Source organism: Salvia miltiorrhiza, chromosome 8, assembly GCF_028751815.1.
Source record: "Salvia miltiorrhiza cultivar Shanhuang (shh) chromosome 8, IMPLAD_Smil_shh, whole genome shotgun sequence".
Classification (NCBI taxonomy): Eukaryota; Viridiplantae; Streptophyta; class Magnoliopsida; order Lamiales; family Lamiaceae; genus Salvia; species Salvia miltiorrhiza.
In genome coordinates this window covers 38,048,166-38,066,310 of record NC_080394.1, presented here as the reverse complement: position 1 = coordinate 38,066,310, position 18,145 = coordinate 38,048,166, and the positions used below count along the sequence as shown (strand labels likewise).

At 36.3% G+C, this 18,145-nt stretch overlaps 2 protein-coding genes across 2 annotated transcripts; both read right to left on the bottom strand.

Moving 5' to 3' along the window:
* Nucleotides 1–5: 5 nt before the first annotated feature.
* On the bottom strand, nt 6–2,783 carry LOC130996654 (F-box/kelch-repeat protein At1g57790-like). The gene is made up of 2 exons (XM_057921950.1): nt 2,557–2,783; nt 6–1,333 (listed from the first exon to the last, which is right to left on the bottom strand). The coding sequence occupies exons 1-2, from the start codon at nt 2,586–2,588 to the stop codon at nt 244–246; spliced, it is 1,122 nt and encodes a 373-aa protein (XP_057777933.1). The 5' UTR covers nt 2,589–2,783; the 3' UTR covers nt 6–243.
* Nucleotides 2,784–15,631: 12,848 nt separating this feature from the next.
* On the bottom strand, nt 15,632–17,095 carry LOC130996653 (uncharacterized). The gene has a single exon (XM_057921949.1). It carries the CDS (start codon nt 17,034–17,036, stop codon nt 15,795–15,797), a length of 1,242 nt encoding a protein of 413 aa, XP_057777932.1. The 5' UTR covers nt 17,037–17,095; the 3' UTR covers nt 15,632–15,794.
* Between the last annotated feature and the right edge of the window lie 1,050 nt (nt 17,096–18,145).

Below are 18,145 nucleotides of genomic sequence, written 5' to 3'. Positions count from 1 at the left end.
AGGAATAAAGGAACAAGCTTTTAATGAAGAAAATATGGGAGTAATTCTCTAATGTCACAATTATGTATTACAGCATTGTTCCAAAGTCTAGCTATAGTCTACATACCTCTACTACATTATGGAATGAAATGAGAATAAAGGATATTAAGATAGGCGAGCTACGTGAGGGATAAAACTATTGAGCACGGTCAACGTTTAAACAGCAAAGAAGTGAACTTACTTTGATCACTGTAATTGCTACCCTTAAAGAAATGTCGAGAGGTCTTCAGGCGGTTCGATCCAAACACTCTCAAAGGGATCTTGTTCCCCCCAATCATAACGCTGCTTCCGTGGATAGTACCTCCCACTGTCGAGTGAATATGAAACACACCGTTTCCCATAAAATCGAACCTTTGAGAAGTAGACATTGTTTCTCATTGTTCCAAGAAGATCTGTCCTAGCATGGGAAGACAAAAAGTTAGCAAAGAGTGCCATGCCTCCCAAAGTTTGCATCTCCACCCATACTTTATTTGTCTGGTCCAACTTATAAATCACAGGGTTTATTGCAGAGCAAGTGTATATGACAAAAATATCTCCATTATGCTCTGTCATAAATTTGCCTTTCCACCAATTTTTCACAAAGAAATTCTCCGGGCATTTAGGCGGTGGTACGGAGTGAACGGCCCAAGTACTCTTTTCGGGGTCATAAACACCCAGCCAGCCGGTAAGACTCAAACAGTAGAAAAGACCCTGGCAGAAAACTAGCTTATTCCAAATGCTGCTAACAAATGGTAGTCGGTTTTGGTAGTTCACAGTGGTCCATTCAGTTTCCCCTGGTCGACACGTGCTAACTGCAACAACTGTGGGGCTCACATGCTTAACTGTGAAAAGGATACAGCTAGGAGAAGTTGGAGCAGCAGAGAAAGCAACTATCTGGTACATTAATTCTAGACTAGGCAAATTGATCAACTCCCGCGTGTAAGGGCAACAGAAGAATACGGACTGCGTCCTAGGTTTGTATAGCAGCAACCAACCATCCTTGGCATAGCAAATCCTAGAGCCATCTAGCTCCGGCAACTCAAGCCAATATGTTTTGCGCTGAGAAGGATCGTAGAATTCGTACAAGTCGCCGAATTTTGGGAAGAACATAAGCCACGGAGGCTTGTTGGCCATTCTGACAGATACAGCAACAGCTAACCATTCTCTGCAAACAGCAGAAGCACGAATATTATCCCTCAAGCTTAACTGAGAAAGAATAAGTTCCAAAAGCTCTGTTGGGAGCTCCGACTGTGTTTGTTGCTCATCACGCTGTCTCTTCGAAACTCTACCATTGTCTCTGATTGTTTCAGCCAACCTACAGCCATCAAATTTCATAAGCTACACTCAAATGATTGAAGTATTGCTAATTCACAACTAAGCTAGTTAACAAGGGTACATCATACGACGGCTTAGTATGAAAGTGAAAGCAAGAGTAACAATGCACATTTAGAAGATCGCCTCTGCAGTATGGTTAAAAAGAGAAACAAGATCATTTTCAGAAATGATGCCGTTTGCAATTACTAAAAGGGCTCACTTTAACAGGTCACAGAGTCTTAGAATTCTAAGATAATGAATGGTGAGATTAAACAAGTTTGCAATGCTATTAAGTAGTCTAAAAGGATGCACACGTCTCTGTAATACGCTGGAACCATCTTCGAGGATTTACAGGCACATATAGATTATCAGAGCAGCAAATCAAATTGTTAAACCCCTGATTCCCATATGGTATCACTTTCACCATTAGAAAGGCTGATATTCACACATTTAAAGGATAATGGTCCTTTTAAACAACTTATTTCTTAGTAATAACAAAATTCTCATCTTTCTTGGAAACGGTTTTTTACAATAAAAGGATGAGCAATGGAAAAGAGACCATTAAACAAAAGGCCAACAAAATGTGTAGAATAGTATCGACAAGCAGTTGATATACATTACGTCCATATCGACAAAGACCTATAACCATGAACATGATTTTTTTTTTTTTTACATGTTCAATGAAGCTCAAACGTATCCACTAAGTGAGAAAATACTTTTTTTATTCAGAAACCCATTTGCATTTGGGATATGGTTTTGGATTTAACTTCCAATAATAGTATTGTTTAATTCCACAAAAATGTGATAAAACACGGCTTTTTTAAATAATAAAGATGAAAACAGTACGATAGATCAGAGACAGAAACAAGAACCCTACTCCACACCTCAATCTTGGTACAGTAATGAAAAAGAGCTAATCGTTCATAAATTTATGAATTATCGAATTGCCCACCCATTCTCTTCAATCTCTCAAATCTGATTGCAAATGTAAGAACATCGAACTATAAAAAAAAAAAACAATTCTTTCAATTGAAAATACTCAAGAAAATTCAGTGAAGGTAGAGCAGGCGTGCATGATAAGGGTTTGTCAATTGTCAATTAATCACAAAACCCACAATTTACGTAATTGAAAACCCCATTTTTGATTGACGAGTAATTAGAAGTATGAAATTCAGATAACGAGCAGTGTGACTCCATAACTGAAGAAAAGTGTAAAAAACTCACAACTTCATCTTTTTTCTTCTTCTTCCAGCCATAATTGACGAAACCCAAATTGAATTTCACGGGAAAATAATGTTCTTTTGGGTTTCAGGGTGTGTGTTTGTGTGTGTTAAAAAAAAAGTAAAGAGGAGGAGAGGGTTGTGAAGGGGAGAATGATTGTGGTGTCAGGGCGTGTGAGAGATTGCTACAAAAAACATGTTTCCAATTAACACGTGTGGGTTTTGAAAGGGTGTCTGATTTTCCGTGCGACGGTGCCCGGATTTATTTTAGTACTATTTTATTTTATTTTATTTATGGTCCTATAACAAACTTTGTTTCAATTAACATTTCAAATCAATTTAAACATATTTTTTGTGTTTAAAACGATTCAAAATTCGGTTCGGACCCGATGAGTAACGATGGAGTAGATAAATATTAAATTACTCGACTTAATTAAAATTCGTTATAATTTGACCTAAAACTAAAAGTAAGGTTTAAATTACGATCTCTCTTAAAAACAAGCTTGAATAATTTGTAGTATTATATGTTCGGCTTGATTTTAACTTGTTTACAATTCTGTTAACCAATAAATGACGGACACGCGGATTCTGGCGGCAGTTATTTTCTTTTAGGTTTTAACTGTCATTTTGTACCACACTACAGGCTATAGTCTATACTTATTTTGAAATGAATGTGAGTTGCATTTCTAGAGTCTTGATCGATATATATGGAAATTGTGTGAACATGTATATAAATTCATTTAATGAGATTACGAAAATTGGAGAAGATATATACTTTGAGAAAATTGGAGAAGATGAGAAAAATTAATAAATTTATGTTTGGGAAAATAGTACACCAACATGATTTGGCACGTGATTTACCAAATATTCAAAAAGAAAATCATAAAATTACTATAAAATACTTTATCTAAAAAAAACTACTATAAAATAAAGATTATATATTCTCCGACCTTCTTGCACTTGATTCTTGATTTTAAAATAAATAAAAAAATTAGTATGCCATATGTGTGATGTATATCGTGATACTCCACACAATATATATGAAACATCTTATAGTTATTAATATGTATAATAATATTAAAATTCAAATTTAATTTTTTTTAATTACTTCTCTTCTCATCTTGCAACATAATATAAAATATAGTATATTTTTATCTGATAAATAAATAAATACATAAATAAATAAATATATATATATATATATATATATAATACTCCGATACAAAAATAAAATAAATATAAGAAATTATTTAATTTATTGAAAGTTCAAATAATCATAACTATCTGATGAGCATAGAATTAAGGTAAGTATTTGGACTAATAAAGATCTCTTTGGTTCACCTGAGTTTTCGTGTACGAGAAAGAGAAACCTTAGAATGTTTTTTGGGTGAGGTAAATATCGTGTCTGTATTATTATGGGGATGAACTTATTTATAGAGGTTTACAAGAAGGGTACTGCGGTAATTTCATGTTAATACACGCGCTCCGCGGCGCATTAACTACTCTAGGCCAAAGCAGATATATCCTGAAAAGGTGTTAGATTCTTTGTTGGAGCATTGTCTTTAATGTCGGCTCTGGAACCCCTTCTCTGTTTTGACCTGGAACCGCTCCTCTGATGATCGTCTTCTCTGGTTTGGCTTGGAGCTGCTTCTCTGGCTTGGTCTTCTCTGGTTTGGTCTGGAGCTGCCTCTCTGACTTGGTCTTCTCTGGTCCGGTCTGCCCTGTCTTAGTGTTCTCTGACTTGGCCCACTCTGGAAATTGTCTGGAGCTGAGTGTTCTCTGGTGTCATCTGTCTCCTACAATATTCTGGTTTATTCGAGTAGACCACGTGGCACGATATTGGATGAACATATTTCACCCCTCAACAATTTCATTTAAAATCTTTTTTTTATACTCCCTCTGTGCATAAAAAATAGTCCTAGAAGAGTACAATTTAATAAAAATATTTGAATATGTTGTGAGTGAATAAAGGGTCTCGCCTAAATGCCTTGTAAATAATAATAATTTTTTTAGGCAATAATAATAATAATAATAATAATAATAATAATAATAATAATAATAATAATAATAATAATAATAATAATAATAATAATAAATTACATTGTAAGCAGTGGCGGATCCAGGGGCTGGGGGGGTGTGGGCTGAAGCCCCCTCCCAAATTTTGAGTTTTATTTATTTAATTTTATTTTTTAAAATATAGGTATATATATTTTATTTTATATATCTATGTTTTTTTTTTTGAATTTAACACCACCTAAAAGTGGGAAAACATCATCGCATGTAGGCGGGATTGAACCCAAGACCTCTCACAAATGAGAGTCTTTGGGTGCCTCAACTTATTTTATATATCTATATATGTGTGTATATAAATAAGAAATAAAAGAAAAAATATAATACATTGTTTATAGTATCTAACTATCCATATTAATTGCTTAACATTGTACATTAATTTGTTACATTTATGTTATTTTTATCCTATTTTTCTTTTAATTTATAATTTTGAATTTGAGTCAATTCTCAAGTTAATAGTAAATTATGAATTATTAATAATGAAAGTTAGCTTATTTGTTTAGAAAATGAAATATATATTTTTAAAAAATGTATAAAAGTATATCTTTATATGATTTCAATCTACTTGATGTTGAATTAATTGAATTGTGAATAATTATGTACTCCCTCCGTCCCATTATTAAAGACACACTTTCCTTATTGAGTTGTCCCAATAATAAAGGCACATTCTATTTTTGGAAAAAATTAAGGTATTATTACATGTAATTAAGGGTAATTGGTGTATAAATACATGAACTTTACTCACTTTTTGGTTTTTAACATGAACTTCAAAATCTAGGTGTAAATACATGAACTTTGGATTGTATCAATTTTTAACATGCCAATTTTTGAATAATTGTAAATCAACCCCTCAATAAACACAAATGTTCACAAATACCCAAAAACAAAATTTTAAGCCAAAAACACCCTGTTGAATTCCTTATTATTATAAATAATCAGATAATGGCCCAACATGCTTCCGTAACAATTCAAAATTATTCTAAACATAAACCAACATTACACCTGTAGTCGAATGGTCTTCTTCAGAAGTCAGTACTTGTTGCGTTTTACGGACCGTCTGCCCCCAAGGCTCCGTCCAACCACGCGCTCGCAAGGGATGGTTGCAACCTTCCTCCTTCACTAAGTTCTGACGTATAATATTTTGTTGGAAAATTAAAGAAAATTTTTACTAAACCGAAAAGTTGGGCAAAACAAAGCGTTTAAAGAGGAATTATAAAATATTTGATTTATTTCATAATTTCTCCCTAAGGGATGAGACAAACTTGTTTAGCTACTCATTGGTAGCTGATACTTGTATACATAAAAGAAACTAAAACTAGAACTTGAAAACTTTAAAAAACAGAAAATTTAAAATACAAAGATAATTTCTAGAGAGAGTGTGTGTGTTGTGTGAAGGTGTTGTGATTTCCGGATGCCCTTCTTCTCTCCAGAGCTTCCCTTTTTATAGAGGTCTGATCCCTCTATAGGTCTTGGTGGTTGGCCTCAGATACCTCTCCATTGAAGCCAACTCATGGATTGTGACTGCCACCTTCTTTTGTCGGCAATAATTGCCAATACCAGTTGTGCCTTCACATGTATCCGTGGTCCCTCACTCCATTATTCAGCTGATAATGATGTGGAAGAGGCCTGCTGCTTTTCCACCCCACTTTGTCCTCTTTTGGCGAGTGGATCTTCTGTGGAATTACCCACTTTCGACTACTTGTGGATAATAAGTCTGTATCCACCCACTTTTGTCGTTTTTCATTTAGTGGGTTGTCCTCCTATCTCGAATCACATGTCTCTCTTTTCTTTATCGAGCATCTTACTTTTTTGGTGCCCGAGGTGTTCGTCCACACGGAGTCTTGTGTTCTTCATACTCGTCGGACCGGAACTTCTTTTTATCGGGTTTAGGAAGGAAACCCTTGGAAAACTCCGGTTCTTTCTGCGTGGGACATTCCATGCAGACGTGCTCATTACAATGGCCCAAGTGAGCCATATTACAGAACTTGCGACGAACTTCTTTGCTCCCCGCGATTTTGTTTTGCCAAAGTGTTAACCTCTCCAAAGCTTGAATCGAAGAAGAGAATACCAAAGCCAAAAATCAGTCATTGCTGATTACATACATTCTCTTAGACCTTAGGCAAACCCCTGTTTATCCAGAGCTTAGGTCAAAACTAACTCCAAAGAAGGCAAGATTTCAAATCTCCCTTCGACCGATAGAATCGAGTGTTTGAGTTGTAAAGGAGTTCAGGAAGGTACTCTAACTCCGTGAGATCCTAGTGTCAGTTCGTGCTAGGAGTGAGAAATCCAACGCGAGTGAAGTGTTGGTACTGAATATTGGATCTTCAGTTGATTCGGTGGTGTGCACCCGGCTAAGCACACGGATTCGGTTTGCAGTGCACCCGTAAGCGTTTGTAGAGTAAAGTTGTTGGTCTGATCAACCGACCGTGGATGTAGGAAGTGTTTTCCGAACCACGTAAAAATCTCTGTGTTATTTACAACTTTCAGTTTTACTTTCCTACTTGTGTTCTTACTTTTGATAAACTGGATACTGATTAAATACAAAGAGAAACCCAAGACTAACAACGTGCTCAACAAAGGCTATTACGAAACAAAGTTATTTCTGCTGCGTATGTTATCAGTCTGACTGATCTATCATCTGATAGTCAGGAAGATTTATAACATCTCTGTTTTAGCAAACTCGACTGAAGCCTTAACGTGCATCAGTTAAGTTCCAGTGACTTAACTGATAACTCATTACTGAAGAGTATTTCAGTATCAGTCGTCAACCCTGTTTGGTCAAAACTCTTTTCAGTTAACAGGCGTCTAAGTTTGCGTGTAAAGTTTCGTTTGGATCTCTATCTTGAGATCCTTCTGTTTTTCTCGTAAAAATAGCCTATAGGTGTATTCCCCCCCATACACCTATTCGAGACCCTCCGGACCTAACACTGCGTAGCCTCGGAGAGAAGTGACCAAGCCATGTCAAGGAGTCGCCTGCGCTGTCCGAAAAACAAGTGACCAGGCGATGATGAGAAACAACCTGCGCTGCCTTCAAGACGAATGACGAAGCTATGTTGAGGATAGGCCTACGTAGACTTGAAGTTGAATGGTCAAGTTACGGCGAGAGTCCCCTGCGCAGACGATTGCACAACACCATCATCAATAAGGAACTTGCCTAGGGATTGAAGAAAGGACAACATCATATAATGGGCTCCAAACACAAGTGAGGATAACCAAGGGAGATGATGCCTGCGCAGGCGAGATGATGCCAGCCTGCGCCGCCCTAAGGAGCACGTAACATCTGTAAAGCTGCAAAGTTAGTTAGCAAGGAATATTTTTCTAGATAATGACCCTCGTTTGTATCACAGCATGAAGATTGCATGAGTCGTTGTGGAAAGTCGAATGTACCCTTTGCCCTTGTAATTCCTTATAAATATCCCTTGTAATCTTCTTCAGACGTCAGGTTGAATGAAATAGAAAAGTTCCGTGTTCTAAAGTTTTGAGTCTGCAAGTTTCTTCTGTTTTCTTCCATAACACAGGTGATCTTCGACGTCTTTATACGTGTTTAGATTAGGTGTTGGTCTAAGGCTACACCAGTCTTGTAATCTTTTGTTAAAGGTGCATATTATATGTCTTGTCCAACATGAAATCACACAAAAATAGTATTATCTCAGTTTCGCCGAGCTTGAGGCGTTTCTTTTGGGCACGGGAATTAAGAAGTTGTAGATTAGTATTTTAAGTGTGTAGTATAAAAGTGATAAAGTATGAGAGATAATGTAATAAAGTGATAAAGTATGAGAGATAATGTAATAAGGGGTGCAATTAGTTTTATAAATTAGTGCTTTAAATTGTCTAATTTTTACCAAAAAAAGGAAATGACTCAAGCTCGGCGGGACAACCCGAAAAGGAATATGACTCAAGCTCGATGGGACGGAGGGAGTAAAATTTATATTTTGTGTAAAGAATAAAAAATAAAAATTAAAAAATTACATACTCCACATCTTTTGCAAAAAATACATCCACCCATATTACAAAATAATTGGCTATAAATTTCTTAAAGATAATTTACTCTCTCCGTCCCACTCTAATAGGCTCACTTCTTTTCGGTACGAAGATTAAAAAATTTATTTTTTAAAAGAAAAGTTGTGTGGTCTACATCAATAAGTACACCCTTAATTTTTGTTTAATCATCTCCATTTGCTTATTAAATTTTGCACTACAAATTGAGATTAAGAAATCTGCTGATGAATTAAATGAAAATGGCAGTTGCATGTTAAACATTTTCAAAAAAATTCATTGCAAATATAACTTCAAAATGACGGTTGCATGATAACTTTTCAAAAAAATCAGATTTATGGCGGTAGAACCAAAATGAGAATACAAGAAGAATTTCATATTTTCATTGCAATTTTCAGTTGAATTTCTGGTGCAACAATTTAGAGTTCAGAGCCGCTGCCTCACAAAATGGCTTTAATATCAGACTAGTTCATCAGCCACCCAACTCACCGGATACAAATGTCAATTATTTGACGTGGTTTAGAGCTATTCAAAGTATTCAAGAAGAATCAGTTTGCACAAATATAGACCAACTGGTCAGTGCAGTTTGTACAAGCATCTTAGAGCTAAGCCCAATAGCATTAAACAAAGTTTTTCTATCTCTTCAAGGATGCATGATAGAAACCATGAAAGTGAAAGGGCAAAATGCATATAAACCGCCTGCTATGAGCAATGATGCTATCATAAGGCAAAATGCATTGCCCATCATATTGGAAGTACACAATAATCTAGTAGATGAGTGTATCATGCACATGATACACTCCGGGGAGGAAGAAGGCATGCAATACATCATGGAAGAGTTGAGTTATCAACACTAAGTCAATTGAACATCACCTGACTTATGCAAGGCTGACTGATTTAAAAGTTAGACTCTTTTTGTACATTTTGTAAAAATCAGTGATAGATAGCCAAAGGACCCAGTCCATCATTTTTGTAAAGACTGAGGCTCATTTTTTGTAAACGTGCATGCTCTGCTAATGTAAAGGATCATGCTCTAATTTGTAAATTCTCAGGCATCACAGAATATCAATGAGCACACACCGAATCATCACAACTGCATCACAAAATATCAAAGAGCAGACACCGAAGCATCACAAGGGCATCACAGAATATGAAAGAGCAGACACCAAAGCATCACAAAAGACAAACAACAACACATGAATGCTTAATGAAGAGGGTTGTACAAGATGGCGGCCTTACACACATCTCTTCTTAGTGAATCACAGACGTGGTCCACGGCAAAAAAAAAAAAAACACAATAAACTAGGGTTTAAGCCAAAGTAGAGCATCACATATGTAAATAAGCTAAATAAGCGTCATCATTTTAGCCTAGTGAACATCAAATCCACAACAAGCTCTTGCCCATCACACATGCAAAATGACACGCATTTTTACAGCCCCCAAGAGTAAAAGGAATTTCCTCACCTATTTGAAGTTGGGAAAATATATGACCATCATTTTATCTAGCACCCTTTGGAAGCGGTAAACGGGTTTTTGGGACCATTTCCGCCTCTTCAATTTCTGGAACGACGGTCTCCAGTGCCAAACTCTCTGGTACCACCGTCCAACTACCCTCTACAAGAGAATCGAGAATATAGCCACCAAGATCTAAGAAATAATTGGAGCAATCTGGAGAGATCGAATCAGTAAAATAGCCACAGCTCAAAGCATCGATTTCGACGGAGTAAACCATTAAGGAGTCGAAATCCATCGAAATGAGAGTGAGGTTTGTTATATCCATCACTACGGCGAATGTACAGAGGTGGGTTACGGTACAGGAGGGAGAGACGGAGAAAAATGGAGAAGAAAATGGCGGCTAGGATTTGGGAGAGGAAACTCACCGCTAGAAAGAGAATGAAAGATGGAACGAATGTGAGTGAAAAGAAAAAAGGGAATTAGATTAGAGTTTCTTTAATTAAGGGGTATATCTCCCCTTAAACATTAGTTAATACTCCCCTAATTATTTTTAATTTAAGATTGAGCATATTCTAGTGGGACATCCCAAAAAGGAAAATGAGTCTATTAGAGTGAGATAGAGAGAATATAACAGTCTATAGTGGTTGCTCTTAAGTTGTTTACTTCACTAGAGTTTGTAAATTTCACTTTTTCTTTTCTTCATTTCCACATGGATCTAAGTAAACAAATCAAATCGAATATCGTCATTTTGACTTTGTATTTGAAATCTAATCAAATCAAATATTTGTAGTCAAATTCGATTCGATTATTTGTTGAATACGAATATTGAATCGAATACGAATTATTTGATTAGCTTTCAACCGTAGTGGCGAGGTGTGGCTTATGATGTAATAATAACTTCAATTTAAAATTTTAATTTTATAAATTGTAAAGTCTTAGTTTTTTTAAGGGTTAAGTATCAATTTGGCCCCTAACGTAGAGGCTCCTGTAGCTATTAACACCCTATGGGCAGGGGTGTGTCAACTAAGCCCCTGATATACCTAATTTCCGCCAATTAACCCCTCCGACTTAACGGACGGTTAACACCGTTAACTATTTTAATTTTTAAAATTTTATTTTATTTTATTGGTGGTGGGACCCACACCATCTTCTTCACCAAGCTCGCCGGAAACCTAATCCACCCCTTCCCCGAAACTCCAGCGTCGCATCGGCGACAAGCTCACATCTCTCTCTCTCACGCTCTGCTCTCTCTCGTCTATCTCATCTCTCACGCTTAACTCTCTCTCTCGGCCTACTCCCTCTCTTGCGCAAAGGCAGCAGCCGCCACCTTCCACCGCCGCCGTCGCTCCTCGCCACCACCACTAGTTGCCGTTATCCACGGCGTAAAAGCGGCAGCAGCAACAGAGTAACAACAGCAGCAACAACTCGACAGCAACTCCAGCAGCAGTCGGCAGCCGCGCGCAGCTTGGCCGCACCGCCGTCGCGCTCTGCCGCACCACCACAGCGAAGCCACCACTCTCTCTCATTTTCCAGCCCTGAGCGCCACCTTCGGTCTTCCATAGCAGCGAAAGGAGCAGCAACAAAGCGGCTGAGCCTCCTCAACGCACCGCCTTGCCGAGCTTGCCACCAGAGCTCCGCCGGCCACCGTCGTCGCCGCCACGCCGGATTTTCGGGGAAGGGGTGTATTAGGTTTTCGGCGTGTTTCCGGCGAGCTTGGTGAAGAAGATGGTGTGGGTCCCACCACCAATAAAATAAAAATAATTAAAAATTAAAATAGTTAACTGTGTTAACCGTCCGTTAAGTCGGAGGGGTTAATTGGCGGAAATTAGGTACTTCAGGGGCTTAGTTGACACACCCTTGCTCATAGGGTGTTAATAGCTATATGGGCCTCTACGTTAGGGGCCAAATTGATACTTAACCCTTTTTTTAATACCAAGAATTTTGCATAATGTATGTATATTATGTTTCTTTGCATTTTTCTCTTTTAAACTTATCCATTATTATATAATGTCGTCATAATTATTATATACTCTCTTCGTCCATGAAAGAACTTTCTACTTTTTCTTTTGCGACATCCACAAAAAACTTTTTACCTTTTTCTTTCACTTTTTCACCACTCTCAACACACTCAATAATTTTTTCTCTACTCTCGTACACTCAACAACCTTTTCTTAGAATCCGTGTCACTCCCTTCTGCAAAGTTCTTTCATGGACCGAGAGAGTATATATATATATATACTATATATATATATATATAGAGAGAGAGAGAGAGAGAGAGAGAGAGATCAAATGAGATTGCTATTTTTTCGTGAGATGTGAGACTAATGAATAAATATATAGTGTTGAATAAAGATATTAGAAAAAAAATGTAAAATTTTCGCTCCCTCTAATATTCGAACCCAGGTAAAAAAAATCTCTCTAGATAAATATCAGTCATATAATACATTAAATCAACACTGACAAATCAATATAAGATCTCACCATGTATAAAGGATCTCATTGGATATATATATATATCCCTTAGCTTCTCACGGTACCATAGATTTTTTTATACATAATGTTAAATGCAAATATGCATAATGTCGAAACACAAATATATATTTATGAATTTATATGCATATGTAAATTCACATATGTATTCATAATTCATTTATATAAATGCATATAGGAAGGGATTAGGCTATAACCCCTCTTAAGATATAAAATAAAAATCAACAAAAATGTTTAAATTTGATGTAGAACACATTAGAATTCGTTGTGTAAATATATGAATGTAAAAAAGAAAAAAAATCGTTTCCTATGGGATTCACCTTGAATTTCTATAGTTCTTGATGACCTAAGGACTGAGATGGTTCTTATTTTATATTTATTTGAAAAAGAAAAAAAATCGAGTCGAATAATTGTATTCAAATTTAATTATAAAAGTTGTGAATCTAATATCAGATGAAGCACAAATATTTCATTCGTTTACCATATTACCTGGATCACAGCCTCTCCCTACAATATGGGTCCAATAAAGGGAAAACGCCCAAAAATAACAATGGGCCATAATCACATCATGGATTTAGATTGAGCACAATCTTAAATTTTTGCCACGGCCCAATGTTATTGTTTTAAAGCTAGGTTATTTGTATATTTCGAAATGGACTGATAATAAAAATATTTGATAAAGTTCAGCATACAAAACAAAGTTTCATAGCCTCCGCAGTGAATGCAATCAAAACAGGCCCACATACGCACAATATTCATTCTTTGCATCAAATTGTACCGACAAAGTAAGATGGAAACAAATAAACATGAATGATTAGTTTTACTTTAACCCCACAACTAGCTAGTTGGCCCTCTAAATTCAAGTTAGCTCACCAAACTCAAATCCCTAAATTCAAAAATCGCACATCAAAAAATTCTCCATAACTAAGATTTCTCTCTCTCTCTATCTCTGTCTTTTTTGAGGGTGTCTCTCTTGTTCTCTAAAAAAAACAGTAGCATTTTTTTTAAGAGTTAATTGTAGTTTATGGCCCGAACTTTTGAGCCATTTATAAATATGACCCGAACTTTAAAAAAATACAAAAAATAGCCTAAACTTTGAATTCATTTGTTAAAATGGCCCGAACTTTAAAAAATACAGAAAAATGGCATGAACTTTGTAGTCATTTGTAAAAATGGCATGGACTTTAGAGTCATTTGTAAAAATAGCCAAACTTTATAGTCATTTGTAAAAATAACACGAATTTTAAAAAAATACAAAAATAATTTGAATTTTGAAAATTTTTAAAAATGGTATGAACTTAAAAAAAATACAAAAAATAATTTGAATTATGAAGATTTGTAAAAATGACCTGAATTTTAAAAAAAAATCTAAATGGCTCGATCTTTCATAAATACAAAATTTAAAATGACCTGAAAAGTATGTGAAAATTCTCTGTTTGTGCGTAATATGAATTTTATGTACTCGGAGATTAAAAAAATTGTGTTGTCAATAATATTTTATGAGAGAAATTATTTGTATGAGATTAAAATTCTTATGATAAGAGAATTAATTATCATACTTTATTATAAATATTCCAAGTATAATTTTCATATATAATTTTCACGTCAATGTCGGACTTTCCACGTTGTCATAATTCGAATCCCAAAGTGTAAGCTCATGTCATTTTTATACATTTGATAAAAATTGAGTCATTTTTTGTATTAATAAAGTTCGTGCCGTTTTTACAAGTGACTTCAAAGTTCATGCCATTTTTTTGTGTTTTTTTAAAGTTAATGTAATTTTTACAAATGACTCCAAAGTTCAGGTCATTTTTACAAATGATTTCAAAGTTCAGGCTATTTTTTTATATTTTTTAAAGTTCAGGGCATTTTTGCAAAAAATTTCTAAGTTATAGGCTATTTTTTGTATTTTTAAAGTTCGGGCCATATTTACAAATAACTCCAAAGTTTGGACCATAAACTACAATTAACCGTTTTTTAATTACACAAGTAAATAGATTTTTTTTTAAATTACACAAATAAATAAAATATATTAAAAAATTGCACAATGGTGAACTCAAACTCAGAATCTTAAAGCTTTAATATTAACCACTTACCGTTAGACCAACACACATAACAGTAGAGTTTTTATTACAAAGAAAGATATAAATATTCAATTTCAATTGATACCCCTCCCCGACTGACAAAAGAAGGGGAAAAAAATACAAGTAGTCTCTTTTATATACTCCTATCGTCCCACAATTTAATATTCATATTTTCATTTTCTATGTATTTATTTATTTTTAATTATATCCTTTTCTATTTTTAGTAAAAACACTCCATACAACCCAAATAAAATGTGGGTCTTTTACTCCATTTTAATCATTTTAATACTCCCATAAAAGTGAGTTCTTTATTACACTCACAACATACTCAATTATTTTATTAAAATCTGCGTCATTCTCAAATAGATACTACTCCCTTCATCCCAACTTTTAGTATTCAACTTTCCTTTTTTGGTCGTCCCACATTTTAGTATCCATTTCTATTTTTAGTAAAATTAGATGACACCCTTGCTCTATTTTAATTATTTTAACACTCACTTAAAAGGTGGTACCCTTATTCAACTCACAACACACCTAATCATTTTATTAAAACTTGTGTCACTCCCAAAGAGATAATAAAAGTTGGGATGGAGTGAGTAGCCTACTAGTTTGTATATAAAAGTAATAAATAGTAGTACAAAAGAAGAATACCAACAGCATCGATATCATAAGACAATTGAAAGAGTGAAAAACTAATGTTGTAGTTTGTCAATACGAATCTCATAATTTCACCATAAACCTCACAATGATCGAAGAAGTCGTCAAATGCAGAGACATCTTCAACAAGGTTGCATATTTGGTTGTAATTAACTCAATTTTTAAGCCCAAGTCATATGAGTATAACAAGTCGTTTTCTGCATATTTTGTTTTTGACTAGAAATTGAATTCCAAAATCTCGTTTGGTCGACCCCATAAACCTCCTCCTGTCACTGTCGATCCCCACAATAATTCCCATTCCTGTCTGCGCCTTCACCAATACCAACATTTCTCAACCAAAACACAATCATACTATCAAGCAACAATACAAATCTAAATACATTTAGAATGCAAAATCAAAACCCCATAGTCATAGATCACAAAGAGGGCTTGCAAATTAATCCATAATCTTAAAAAAAAATAAAAAATGCAAGTGAGATGACTTACTAAGTTAGAGAATTGAGCAACATTTGGGGCACTGAATGAGGCCATTCTCATTGCAGTAGCCACACTTGACACTCTTCCTCCCATCCTCACCCACAACCCTACAGCTCCCACTGCACTCCACGCACATCACGAACCTCACGCCGCCGCACCGCCAGCACCCGGCGGCGGCCGCCTCCGGGATCCCATGGAGCAAAATCCCCAATTTGCCCTCCTCATCCAACCTCACCATCTCCTCCGCCCCACCGATCAGCCTCCCCTTCACGAACACGAGCGGCACCCTCACCTCCTTGCTCCCCATCAGCACCCTCAGCTCCTCCTTAAACGCCGAATGCATCGACACATCGCGCTCCAACACCTCCACATGCTGCGACTCGATTATCGATCTCGCCACATTGCAATCCTCGAAGGTCTTCCTGATTCCTCTCAACGTTGTTGTGTATATCACCACCGCGTTCTCTCCCCCCGGGGGGCATTTTTTCTTGTATGATTCGAGGAATGTGTCTGAGTTTTGGGATTTTATTACATTAGTTGATGAGACCATCTTCTTGATCTCCTCCTCCTCCTCCGACACCTCCTTCTCTAGCGAAGCCACGAGGTCGGGATCGAACAACGGGCCTAGGCTTCTCCTCCTCGATGTAACAATTCCCGAATCGAATCTCGAGCTATCGCATTTTGGATTTCCTTTGATAGAGGCCCACAATTTTGGAGATGGCTTTTTCACACTATTATTATTGTTACTCTCTTTCAAAATCGGTTTAGGGCTATTTTCCGATGACCTAATTCCGCTAACTCTCCCCTTATTCTCCTTTCCGGTGACCTTCTTCGCCTTCCTCGGAGAAGTCATCTGATTCAGGAACTTGAGAGGACTCATAGGATCCTTTTCAGAAAATCCGCGCAAGAAGAGCTTCGATTTGGGGCTTCTTTTGGATTGCACGACGATGGCGATTTCCTCCTCCAGACCTTCCATCAGCTCCCACGCGTTGATGATCTCCGCCGGCTCTTCGCGGTACGGTGACGATGACGATGACGATGACGATTTCCTGGCCCCGCATTCTTTGCTGCTCGCTTCCGATTCTACATGCTCCTGCGGCGGCGGAGGAATTCGAACCTTTGCTTTGTCTAGTGAGAGAGCGCCGTAGGTAGTTGAAGTGAGGGAAACGACGTGGTGGGCGTAATCGGCATTTCGGCGTGATCTTTTTTCCTGCTGGATTTCTTTAGCTACCAGTTTTGAGGAAACGCAGCCCATTTGATTTTGGGGGAGAGTGAATTTTCAGGTAGTTTTCGAATGTGTGCTCTGTTTCTTAAGACAGTAAGAAAAAACCGTTACTCCACTGTCCGATGGGCCAACGGTCAGAAATTCGAATTAGGCGGTAAGATTTTGGGGCAAGCCCTCTTGTCTTTTCATATTTGCAAAAGGGCCCCAGAAATATTTTGTTTGTGCGTTGCTGCGCTGCCACGACAAAAAGAAAATACAAATTTGTAGTGGAACAAGATTGTCCAAACTTGTATTTTTGAATTTTAACTGGAGTCATATCGAAGATCAAAATAGGAATAAACAATAATACTACGATTTTGATTATTCTATGAGATTTTTGGTCAATTTGGAGACTCTAATTTGAATATTTTTCTATGTTTTAATTTTAATGTTTGACTTATGACGAGTGTTGGTATGATAGTTATACTCGTGCGATTTCTAGTGTTTTTATGGAATTGTATTGACCATGGAAGTATGTTTCACTAGGATTTTATAAAATTATCCAACAACAATAAAAATTTATTTACCAAAAATATCTATTTTTTTACATTCCTACTTTCTATATTCATGCCATTTAAATATTTTAACATTTCTTTGAGCATGCGTGTGTAAGAGAATCTGCAATTGCAGAAAAGGTGCATTTGATTTTTACCTTTTTGACTCAATTTATTGTTTCTATCTACCCGCGTAGATTCTCTTAAAGACATAATAATTTCCACCAATTTACTCTTGTTTTATCCGCCTGTTTTGCGCATAAAGGGTCCAAAAATTATGTTGGTAGATAGGTATTCCAACATTATTTCTCCTAAAATTTCTTTTTTGCGCATAAAGCTCACTCTGTCTTGAATCTCCCTCTCTCTCTCTCTCTCTCTCTCTCTTGTAAGTGTGCCGGAGACCGTCGTCGGAGACCATGGAAGAGGTTATTATATTATGTAATTATTTTTTGTAGTGCGATTTATTTGTTTTTTGCGCACATTAGATGTGATTTAAGATTTATGCGTAAAATTATATTATACTCCCTCCATTCCATTACAAATGTCCCGGCATCAATTTCTCACAATCGGATGATCACCCACTTTTCTCAGCATCTCATATATCCG